We start from the raw sequence: 11,055 nt of genomic DNA on the forward strand, positions 1-11,055 counted from the left end.
CCGAACTAGTAATTAAACTGCAAAATGATCCTCCAGCTCACCGTTACAGAAACAAGGTCAAGATTTTATTACGAGAATATTCAGCATTTAACAACTTTCTGGAAAATAAGGACAGTGGTTTAAGTTGCCAGCGACACCAGCTGAGAGATCTTCTGCTGCAACACCGCCTTCATCTCCAGGTTCTCCAGGTTGTCTGTGATGGTGGTGAAGAAGCGTCGGGTGTTTGCACTCTCGAGCGGGCTGCTGCTGTCTGGAAAAGCAGCCATGATTGCCTCATAGTGGCTGAGGATCTCCAGACTGGACAAGAACAGGGGCTCACATTGTCCTCCTGGAATCATCACCTAAGAAGGAGAAGTATTTATCTTCAGTTTATGGTGTATGATGGAATTTTCTGACAACTGGCTGCTTACTGACGGGTCACGATACCTTCAATGACCCTTCTAGTGAAATCTGAGACAACATAAATGTAGGGTACGCATACTTTAGTAATATCTGCTGCAGTATATTTAAATATTCATACCTGGACATGTTGAACATGGCAGAAGAGCTGGCTGAGAACAAAAAGGACTTCCTGACTGGGAACCCTCTCTTCTTCCATCTGGGAATCTTGAATTAACAAAGAGGAGTTCTGTGTGTCTTTATCGTCTTTTTCATAAACTTGAGGCATCTTGGGAAAACTGCCCGGAGAACTGGAAGGATTGCTCTCTCTAGATGCTGGAGTTTTAGGAAACGCCGCAGAACCAGGTGTAGGAAGAGGCAGCTTGACTCTCACCATCTTCATCATCTCCCTCACGGCGTGGGAGTACAACCTGCCTACGTGCGCCCAGCCATCCGCTGACAGCCAATGAGAGCAGCTGGATCCACACAGCAGCTGAAAGACTCGAAGCATAAACACGGACTGACGGAGCTCACAGGAAAACCCCTTCAAGTCCAGCAGAGGTAGATATTCCACGTACTCCAGAGAGAAAGGGACATGGAGGCAGCCTGTGTTGATGAGCTCCCTCAGGACACTCCACAGCCTGGTCCACTCAGACAGGGAGCAGCAGGGGAGGGTCTGGGTCAGAGCCACCAGGAGGCCTTTGCTGAACATAATGACATGGTCAAGTTGCCCCCGATCCACAGAGAGACTGGACATCATGGTGGACTGAAGGGAGTCCGATATAGCACAGCACTCCATCCAGGCAAGGAGACCAGTGCCCTGGCCGTACGCGGACAGATCCAACCCACACCACTCCTACAGAAAGAACAAGGACGTTCAAATTAAACGGGAAGAAAGTGACAGCTCGTCGTACAGTAAAGGCTGAAGAGAAACCAGAGACCCTACCTGTTCAGGTAGATCACACACAGCCAGCAGAGACGACGGAACCTCATTTTTAAAGTGTTCCCTCCAAACAGGCTTCAGGTAGAAACGGACTGTCCAATCCAGTTCTTCAGTCTTACTGTAAAGCCAGAAGAGCGCTCTGGACCAGCTGCTGGGGGCTGCGGCCACCTCTGCACCCACCACCGTACCCAGAGTTTTCAGCACCTTTACCAGCAGCTCTTTGGTTTCCATAGACCACTGAATCGCAGCGTCCTCTGGTGACTGTTCCCAAACCCTGTTGGAATCAGACTTTTGTCATTTGTCTGCCAAGATTATTAAGACAGCGGGGGTTCTGTGCTGAAAATACAAGACGAACCTGAGTGTTTGATCGAGCAGCTGGGCCAGAACATAGAGAAGAGGAAAGGGAGAGCACTCCAAGACCCAATGATGAGCTAAGTCTGGTTGGTGGAACTCCACGGAAAGTGCACTGTCGAGAAACTGCAGAGTCAGCTCGATATCCAACGCCCGTCCCCCTGGTGGAGTAACATTAAGAAAGAAAGGATAATTGAAGTTATTTTAAGAAGCAAGTCATTATTGGCGGTTTGAATCTGGCATTAAGACAAATGTATTATAACACGGACGGAGATAATCAAGTTAAAGGAATGAGGTTTAAAGTACAAACATACCCACGGGGGACAGGGAGGGCAGGACAAAGGTGTTCACGACCTCACGTGGTGGCAGGAAGCTGGGCCCCCCGTCTTCCTCCTCAACCCTCTCGGGCTTCATCAGCAGCTCTACAAATTTGAGGAGCTGCATCTTTTCACCGGCTGATAAAGATTTGGCCTTGATCATTTCGTGAAGACACCCACAGAGCAAACCACTGCGGCTCCCATCATCATTTCCTTCCGCCTCAGCCCCTCTCTCCTGTCCTCTGAGTCCAGGCAGCTGCCGCAGTATTCTCGCCATAAGAGTGAAGGCATCTTTATTGAAAACCGCTGAATGACAACACGACCTCAAAGCAGCCTCGGGGTTCTGATATGCAACTCTTGCCACTAAAGAGACGGCTGTATTCAGGTTCTGTTGTGTTGCCCCAGCTGAGGACGCACCCCCTCCTTGTATAATGCAGTTAAAGGCCATGTTTAGCTCTTGTTCAAACATTTTGGTCACAGAAGGAGGGATGGAGGAGCCAAAGAACCCCCTGCTGGACAGTGTTACCATGTCAGCCAATGCTTGGTTCTTGTCGTTAAGGGGAAGTGCAGAGAAAATGTCTGCTATGACTTTCATCAGCTTCCTGCAGAGGTTTACATCCATGCTCTCACTTTGGAGTTTACTCATCAGGGTGGAAGACAGTTTTCTAAGTGCTCCATGCTGCCGGAAGGCTGCTTGGTTCTTCTCAACGCACTCGATCCAATGCTCTTCACCAGCGGCCCAACTCTCCTCACTGGCGAACAACGCTGCAATGTCACGGTAGTTGTCCAAGCCGTGATTGATGATGACGGCTGCAACTCTGGCGTGTACCTCAGGGGTGGTGTCAACAGCAGGGAAAGAAAGGGAGTCTAGTAATCTTTGCAGCTTCGTCCACTCAGTCTCTAGTCCAGCCGTGGCTCCAGGAAGAGCAGTTAGGACCCTGCTGGCGCTTTGTTCTAGTTTAAAAGCAGAAATGCTGGGCTTACAGCCATCACTCATCTTCAGAAGTCCACGGCTTTCCCAGGACTGAGCAAGTTCTGTTACGATGTTCAAGGCTTCACAAAGCGTCATCGTAACTGGTCGAAAGGTTGATGGCGTGTAAGAGGCTCGCAGGTCCCTTTGAGCCTCCTTAAGGAGTTTAGAATCCAGCTTCTCGTCATTCTTTTCTTTAATGCTGGCAATTTTAGAAAGAATCTGCACCCTCTCTTTAGGTGGAATTATCACTTCCTGATCTATCAGGAAGCAGGTGTAAAGGGCATCAAGAGAAATTGAAAGGGCCTGAAGGCAAAGGTCTTGTGATGATATGTGACCTTTTAAGTCTTTAAGTGCACCAAGAAGACGGTGCAGGACATCAGTCGTTGGCAAAGATGTTGCAACATCATCTAGTTTTAATCTCTTGGCAGCATTAGGGGACAAACCTGAGGATGTAGAATTGAGACAAGCAAGTTGTTTAGCAAAAATTGTCTCTATATCATCCAACTTTTTGTCCTCAACTCTGCTTTTCCACATTTCCCACCACACATCCAGAAAAAGTTGGACATCGTCTTCTGTCTCAGGAGTACTTTTGACATGTTGCACAAGCTTTTCAATCTCAGTGCAGGTCTGAGAAAGAGGCAGATGCAACAATAAACTGGAGAAGGTCCGGGCAGCTGCCAGTGACTTCACAACTTCAAATAGGACAACATGGTTGATTTTGGGGAGGCCACTCTGGAGGTAGAAAAAAGGATTTTCCCTCCAGGCCATCTCTCTATCCTCACCATCCTCCTTGCACAACAGTTTCAGCCACAAAACACAAATTAATTTCTTTATCCAACTTTCCTCAGTGGTGAGATGCGTGCCGGCTTCACCATTTCCACAGATTTCTCTGAGGGTCTCCAGGACCGGATGTCCCACTCTGTCCCAGTCAGCTTTCTGAATGGAGGACAGTGTTGAAGGGAGACATAGCTTATCAGCCAGCACAAAAGCTCCTTGAAGAATAGCTGAATCTGAAAACAAAGAAATGCTGGGTCACTTATAAGTACACCACAATAGCTGCTATTTATTGTGCAGCCATTTTTTGACCATAAGATCAAAACTGGAATAAAACTATACGGTCTGGTCTGTACCAGGTACCTTCTTAACAGTGATTTGCTTCGTATTTTTACTTTAATGGAAGGATCATCAGGCGGATCCTTAAAACATCCGTATTTGTTGTTGCTCTCAAACTATCACCAAAACTAGACAGTGTACTCCGATATTTTAAAGAAGTACAAACATGCTACTTTACCTTTGTTCATTGCCGATATTCTAACGTCCAATATTTAGGTCATTCGTGAACCTACTGGTGAAAAGTGGCAAATTATCCCGAAAACACCAGTACAACACACAATATTGCACATAAGCGTAATAGCAACATGGGAGTTCGTATAAGGCGCTTCCGCTTTTTCACGTGACCTCGACAACAAATTCACAAGTCAAGAAGAACCATTTCCGCTCGATTTCGTCGCAGCGCCCCCAGAGGACGGAAGTGGAACCGCACGCTTGGAGCACAAAAGTTCGCTTTCGTTCGAAATAAAACCGAAAGCATTTTTCTCCAACTGACTTTGGGGCCGCAACAACGAGACGATACGTTTAATGGGCTTTAACAATGCTTATGATCTTATATCTAAAGATTATTATTTATTTGTATCTGCACACAGGTAAGCTCTTGTCATTTTACTACCTCGCTAGCAAAATGTCTATTCAATTGTGTTCTATTCTATTAGAATTACTCTTCCAAACACTGCTAATAGGATAGTATTACATTTGTATGGCCCAATAAGAGATTCTGGTCTTATAATTTTCTTTGGGAATACAGTATGTTGCAACTCATATATTGTCAGAAGAGTCATTGAATACTGTACTACACTATAATGTACAAGTGTGCTAATAAACAGTCATTCATATACTTTGCTGTTAGCAAATAGTGTCTTTGTTAGCTGATTAATCCTGGTTCATCTTGTCTTTCTCAGGTGTGCAGGGCTCATGGTTCCCCTGTACGTTTTCTGATGAACGTCAATATAAAAAAAGTGACGGAACGTTAGAAATAGAGTACATCTCCAGAGAGTCTATATTGCAGTTTGGCAAAAAAGGAGACGCCCCTGTGAATCCAGATGCTATTACGTTCTTGGTCACTGGTAAGAAAATAAGCATTGAAGAGCTGCAGATGGAAATTTCTCGTATCCTATCTTCTTCTGCGATGTCTCCCCAGGATCTAAGCTGAACCTGAATAAATACCTCAAGGGGGTGGAACCAGATCAGGTGGAATGTGGGCTGCACCGGCACAGGATGCGGGATGACCATGCCCGCTGGCCGATCAAACAGGCTGATGAGTTCAATGTCTGGTTCAGCTGCACCATTAAACACACCAATGGTGATTTCATGCTCACCAGCTTCCTCAGATACCCGACCGAACAGCCCCCCTCAACACAGGACTCCGACACCTGGCCCGCGATCTCAGACAGAGCGACAATCACAACAACAGGTCTTGATTAAGTCTCAACAATACTTTAATAATACGACAATACCTTGCTAGCATTTGCTCATAGCAGCGAACACTGTTGCGCTGACTTCCTGCCACTGTTCTGCTTTCGTAGCTGTCATGATGATGAAAACACTGACTCCGTCCCTGAAGTCCAACCTTGGTGCACAAAATAAGCTTCACTGCCAGTTTGCTATCGACCACAAAGGCCCGAACTTCACTTTGGAGTGGCATAAGCGGGGCGAAAGAAGCACCCTCTTCAGCTACAGCAGGCGTACAGGCCAGACTGAGGGTGGAGGCGTGGACCTAAAGGGCCTCGCAGACGGTGACGCCTCATACAATCTGGCCTACACCAAGATTGTCAATGAAGGAGCGTATGTTTGTTCAGTGTCTGTGCTTCCTCTGTCTGCCAGTCTGGACATCAGTCTACATGTTGAAGGTGAACCCCGGGTCATGGGGTGGTGGATATAAGTCAATTCTGCTGACATTGACCTTATTGTTGATTCTATTCCCAATTTTATTCTTTTGTTTCCTCAGAGTCCCCCAGGGTTACTCTCAGCGTTGGCCCCACTCTCACACTGGAGGTGGGTGAGATGCAGAAGTTTGTTTGTGAGGTGGATCACTACTACCCCCTGGATGTGGAGATAGTTTGGTACAAGCAGGAACCTGCAGCGCTAGGTCAGACGGCCGGATCCTTGCTTCCCACTATGGTTGCAAACACTCTGCTGTCGAGCCACAAACACAACTCGGACAGGACCTACTCGCTGTCATCCTTCTTCTACCTCTCAGCTTCTCTCAGCGACTCAGGCAAACAATTTACATGCAAGGTCTCTCATAAGTCCCTAAGAGTGGATATTAAGAAGAGCTTCATCCTGACTGTAGAAGGTGAATAATTGCCAATAACGACAGTACCAGACAGACCAGCGGGTGGCAGCAGAGTACCATAAAGTAATCGAACTTCTTCTTTGTTTTTCCCCAGAGCCAAGTAGCTGGTTTTTTGTCTGCTCCATGCTTGTTATCATCGTCATCTTTCTGGCTGTGTTGTTTAAGATGTTGCCCACTCTTCACGAAGGTAAAAGTACAGACGTGACCTTTTAGCATATATAAAATCCAGCCTTCATTAGTTATCAGGCTCAGTTAAATTGTTTCAATGTGTTTTTACCAGAATTACCACATCAGAAATAATCAGAGAATACAGAGTGATTGTCTTTTATTATCTTTACAGCAACAAGAAAAAGAGCACAGGTAAGATGATGTGAAAGTATAGAACCAGCAGTTTTAAGATTTTTTGCGTCCTCGAAAGTGACTCTTTGTCTGCATGTTTCTTCTGAACAGAAAAAGCCATATTGAGGAGCCCCGGAATGTTGAAAAACTATTCCCACTTTCATTTCTACTGCGTAGATTCTGAGCAGTAGTATCACTACAGAGTCCTACAAAAGTGCTTCGGAGCTGTTTTTGGGTGGCTGGGATAAAATATTTCCAATCAGATCTTTGATTTTCAGACGTGCGTCAGATCTTGTCTGATAACCTTTTTTTTACTGATCATGTCAGAGAATTAGACAGTGCTACAGGTACAAAGGATGCAGAATTAATGTAAAAGACAAATGTCGCACAGCAAATAAACCATGTTTCTCAGATCTCTGATCTCATGTGTGTTTGTGAGAAGAAGCAACCAGGGGAGAGAAATCGTTCTGGTTCTGCTCATCGATTTTATTTCCCTTAAACTGTAACTCAACTCTCTTCATCTCTCGGTGCTTCTTGTAAAGCTTCCAGATGACCTCTGGAACCCCGCTGCTGAGACGTCGCTGCCCTCATTCTGCCCCCAACACGAAACACGCTCGGCCTCGCTGCTCGTATATGTCAGTCACCGGCAAAAACGGGACGCTTGGTCCATTTGCAGAGTTGACGGAGCTCCACGTAGACTGGTCCCAGATGTGTGTTCGTGTGTCCCAACTACCCGGAGCCGAAGTGCTTGGTGACGCGTGTGTGGCCCCGGTTTGATCATAAACCTTCAGAGGTGGAGGGAAGGAAGGATTGAAGGATCAGAGAGAGAACTCCTGACCCGTACGCTCACTCCAGGTTGGAGCTGCGCTTATTTTTAACAACAAATAACTCCGGTGAGGCCCGGCCCTCCTGGCTCGGCTCGCCTCAGCTGTTCTGGGAGCTCTGCAGTAACAACACACACGTTTCCAACACCGAGGGTGCGAGATGCAAGACGATCCTGCCTCACGCAGGTCCTTTCCACCCTCAACCCTCCGCGGGGTCGCTGTTCCTACCGAGAGCAGGTTGCGTCGAGTCTCGGAGCCGTAAAGAGTGTTCACGGGCGATGACCTCGCTATCAGCCCGCAGCCGCACAGCGTTTCATGTCGCAACACCACGGTTGCTTAAAAAGGGAGTGAAAAAAGGAGAGATTGACGTTGATGCTGTTGAGTCAGACTGTAAAAAGCAAGACGTGTCATTGCACAGCTATGTAGGCAACGCTGCAGACTTGTTTGGAGAGAATATCCAGAGTGGTTCACAGGGTTTTCGTTGTTTTGCTTCATTATCACTGTAGAGTAGATATAAGTGTTGAATAACAGGGTCAAGCGTCACTAATGGTGTGTGTTTCTTTAATTTCTCCCTCCGTTTATGCTTACGTGGAAACTGAAGGGGAATTACTGTAATAGATACCAGTGCGTGTGTGTGTGTGTGCGTGCCTGTTTATATTTCTTCCATCAGCACCAACCAAACCTGACCCAACCGTCAGCCCGCCACCAGGGGGCGATCTCGAGGAGGTTAGCCCACTGCATCTCCCCCTGCATGTTGATGCATTTTTGGGAATCTCTCCAAAACTTTCCATCTTCACTTTCAGTCAAGTGGTTTCAGCTGCCACACACACACACGCACACACACACACACACGCACATGGACAGTATACCAAGTAAACATTTTTAATGTGGGACTGGTTTCAAAGTTCTGTGGATGGTTTGCAGGAGCTGGTGCACCATTTAAGGAAAACGCAGTGGCTCAGATGTCTCCTGTTGTGTTGTGTTTGTTTCCACAGTCACAGATCCCTCGTCCTGTTGACGTAAGACAGCCTAATAAACGGAGGTCCACTTTAATGTGATCTGGCACTCAAATTAGCCTTGACGGGCTCTGATGGGACACGGGATCTCTGATACGAAAGGCGAATGGATGATGTGTTTTCCAGGGGTTGGTGGGGAGAACACATGCTATTGATGTTGTAATGCTAATGAGTGGCATTCTGGCTTTTTACATCTGCTCAGTAGGTTGGCTGATGCCTTCTGAGAGTGTTGGGACTGGCCCAGCAGCCGCTCCGAAATCACATGTTGTGCACTGTAATTTAGGAGCAGACAGTAAAAGCGCTTGACAGGAACCACTTTTCTCAGCACGCTAAAGTGACATGTACGTTAAACAACCCGGGAGGGGGTTCAAAGCGGCGCGTGGTCGCCGAGCGGTGTCTGTGCTGACAGTAGCCAGTCCCGGTGTGTGTGTGTGTGCGTGTGCGTGTGTGTGTGTGTGGTCAGAGCAGTGGCGGGCAGTGTAGCGAGGGAAAGGTCAGCAAAGCAGATTGCCAGACCGTTAAAAAGCAAGAAGGGCCACAACACAGCCATTATGTTCTCTCTGCTGCACACACACACACACACACACACACACACACACACACACACACACACACACACACCTTCCAGCAGTGCAAATGAGATCATTCAGGATGAGTTTTATCATGGCCATGGAGAGGCAATAAATCAGGAGTGTGTGTGTGTGTGTGTGTGTGTGCGTGTGTGTGTGTGTGTGTGTGTGTGTGTGTGAGTGTGTGAAAGAGAGATTCCTCCTCTGCCAGCCCTATTTTTCTTTGATGACATGAAATCAAAGCTCTGGCCTGCGTAGCTGCAGGACAGTGTCTCAGTCCAGCCGACAAACATGTTTCCTCAAAGATGGACGGTTCCTTAGCAACGTCCAGCAGCATATTCAGCCCCCGCTGAGATATCGGTCTCATCTTTCGCTGCCACCCTCTGTGCATATTTTATTCTCAAGTCTAATTCTAAAATATTCCTCATCGCAGCACTTTAAACCCTCGTAGGATGAGGATCCACAGGCTTTTGCTGCTTCGCTCTCGTGTCTGAGTGTATTTTTTATTGAGCTCGTGAATCCCAACTGAATCCCAAACCCACAGGGACAGGACCATAAATTAGGATTGAGTATTTATGAGGTGGATGATGATCCGAGCACTGGTGTCGGGGGGCTCCAGAAGATGTCGTACTTCTGGTTAAACCTGCCTCATTGAAACCACAGTTAGTGGGAACAAGCGTGATGCAGGAGAGGACGTGTTGCATCACAGAACAAGAGGAGGAGGAAGTACAGAATGAGCGAACCTGATGGCAGCATCGGTGGTGCTGCAGCCACTGACGCACGTGTGGAAACAGCAGCTCTGACTCCGCCCACCCGACAAAAGTGCTGGTGGAGCACATTCAGGCCTCATGATGTTATTCCAGGCTCAGATCTTAAGACAAAAGGCGGTTTGTCGTGATGGATGTTCTTTAGAAAGCTGCTAATTGGTTTGTGTTCATGGAGGCCTGATGCGTGTCTGATTGTGTGTGTGTGTGTGTGTGTGCGTGTGTGTGCGTGTGTGCGGGTGTGTGTGTGTGTGTGTGTTGGAGAGAGAGAAAAGAAACTGACTGTTAGTCACAACTGAGATGTTTTGGCTGGTTCTGAGTAAATGACATCATCCTGCACACACACACACACATTCACACATACACACACACACACGCTCACACACAACAATGAGTCATTCAACAACACTTGGAAGCCAAAGTTCACTGTTTTATGAGCAATAATGAGTTTAGATTGTTCATCAGAATGCCACAAAACATATTTTGTTGTATTTTCGTTGGTTACTTTCATCTTTTTTTAACGCTAGTTTTTACAGCAGCGCAGTCATTTTATAGGGGACACGACCACCGAAAATGCTGAGGTAGGCGAATGAAAATGGGAGCGTGCAAACGTGCGCGCCTGCGCTCAGCCCCTCCTTATCCTTGAGCGGGCCACTTTGTCCCGTTCTTGAGGTCACGTCCCCACAGCGGTCCCCAGTATCCTCTCTGCTGTTGACGTTAGGGGCCAGTCCACTTCCTGACCTGTCTAAAACTGATACTGTCCCGCGGTGGACGCCTGGTTCGGTCCCGTCCCCCCTCGGTCGGCTCTGATATCACCCCGGCACCGACATGAGAACCGGGGGGAAAAAAGGTTTCTTCAGGCGCTGCAGTAAAATAAAAACAGCTTTAGCACTTTAAGCAGTTTTACCAAGAATAATTGTGTTTTCAACTATATAATCGTGTCTGTTTTTGGTCCCTCGGGGGCCTTGATATATATGCTGGTGTGTAGGTTTCAGGGCAGCGGTCGATGCATTGTTCTACTTCCGAGGAGGTCCGAGGAGTGGGAAGGACGTCTCCCCTCCATCCATCTCTGCCTCCCAGGCTTTTTTTTACTCCCTCTCTTCCATCTTAGATTTATGATACAATTCTCAAAGGTTCAGAAACCACTTTCTCTCTCTGCTGAGAAAATATGT

At 47.3% G+C, this 11,055-nt stretch overlaps 2 protein-coding genes across 2 annotated transcripts; one reads left to right on the forward strand and one right to left on the reverse strand.

The window, feature by feature from the left end:
* Window positions 1–37: 37 nt before the first annotated feature.
* gemin4 (gem (nuclear organelle) associated protein 4) lies at window positions 38–4,410 on the reverse strand. The gene is made up of 6 exons (XM_011608729.2): window positions 4,254–4,410; window positions 1,987–3,972; window positions 1,677–1,833; window positions 1,325–1,595; window positions 521–1,234; window positions 38–341 (listed from the first exon to the last, which is right to left on the reverse strand). The coding sequence occupies exons 1-6, from the start codon at window positions 4,261–4,263 to the stop codon at window positions 120–122; spliced, it is 3,360 nt and encodes a 1,119-aa protein (XP_011607031.2). The 5' UTR covers window positions 4,264–4,410; the 3' UTR covers window positions 38–119.
* Window positions 4,411–4,476: 66 nt separating this feature from the next.
* dhrs13b.2 (dehydrogenase/reductase (SDR family) member 13b.2) lies at window positions 4,477–7,123 on the forward strand. The gene is made up of 8 exons (XM_011608728.2): window positions 4,477–4,665; window positions 4,978–5,142; window positions 5,217–5,489; window positions 5,602–5,925; window positions 6,024–6,371; window positions 6,466–6,558; window positions 6,712–6,731; window positions 6,822–7,123. The coding sequence occupies exons 1-8, from the start codon at window positions 4,614–4,616 to the stop codon at window positions 6,834–6,836; spliced, it is 1,290 nt and encodes a 429-aa protein (XP_011607030.2). The 5' UTR covers window positions 4,477–4,613; the 3' UTR covers window positions 6,837–7,123.
* Window positions 7,124–11,055: the final 3,932 nt, after the last annotated feature.

The sequence above is a fragment of the Takifugu rubripes genome, chromosome 11, assembly GCF_901000725.2.
Source record: "Takifugu rubripes chromosome 11, fTakRub1.2, whole genome shotgun sequence".
Taxonomy (NCBI): Eukaryota; Metazoa; Chordata; class Actinopteri; order Tetraodontiformes; family Tetraodontidae; genus Takifugu; species Takifugu rubripes.

Bases quoted from the DNA above. Each gene is read 5' to 3' on its own strand.
- gemin4 (XM_011608729.2), bottom strand. The intron at 1,834-1,986 runs GTATGTTTGTAC...TTACTCCACCAG, and splicing joins GCCCTCCCTGTCCCCCGTGG to GGGGACGGGCGTTGGATATC. The intron at 1,596-1,676 runs GTTCGTCTTGTA...TGATTCCAACAG, and splicing joins CTGCTCGATCAAACACTCAG to GGTTTGGGAACAGTCACCAG.
- dhrs13b.2 (XM_011608728.2), top strand. From the start codon at position 4,614: ATGCTTATGATCTTATATCTAAAGATTATTATTTATTTGTATCTGCAC. The intron at 5,926-6,023 runs GTGAACCCCGGG...TTGTTTCCTCAG, and splicing joins CATCAGTCTACATGTTGAAG to AGTCCCCCAGGGTTACTCTC. The intron at 6,559-6,711 runs GTAAAAGTACAG...TTATCTTTACAG, and splicing joins GTTGCCCACTCTTCACGAAG to CAACAAGAAAAAGAGCACAG.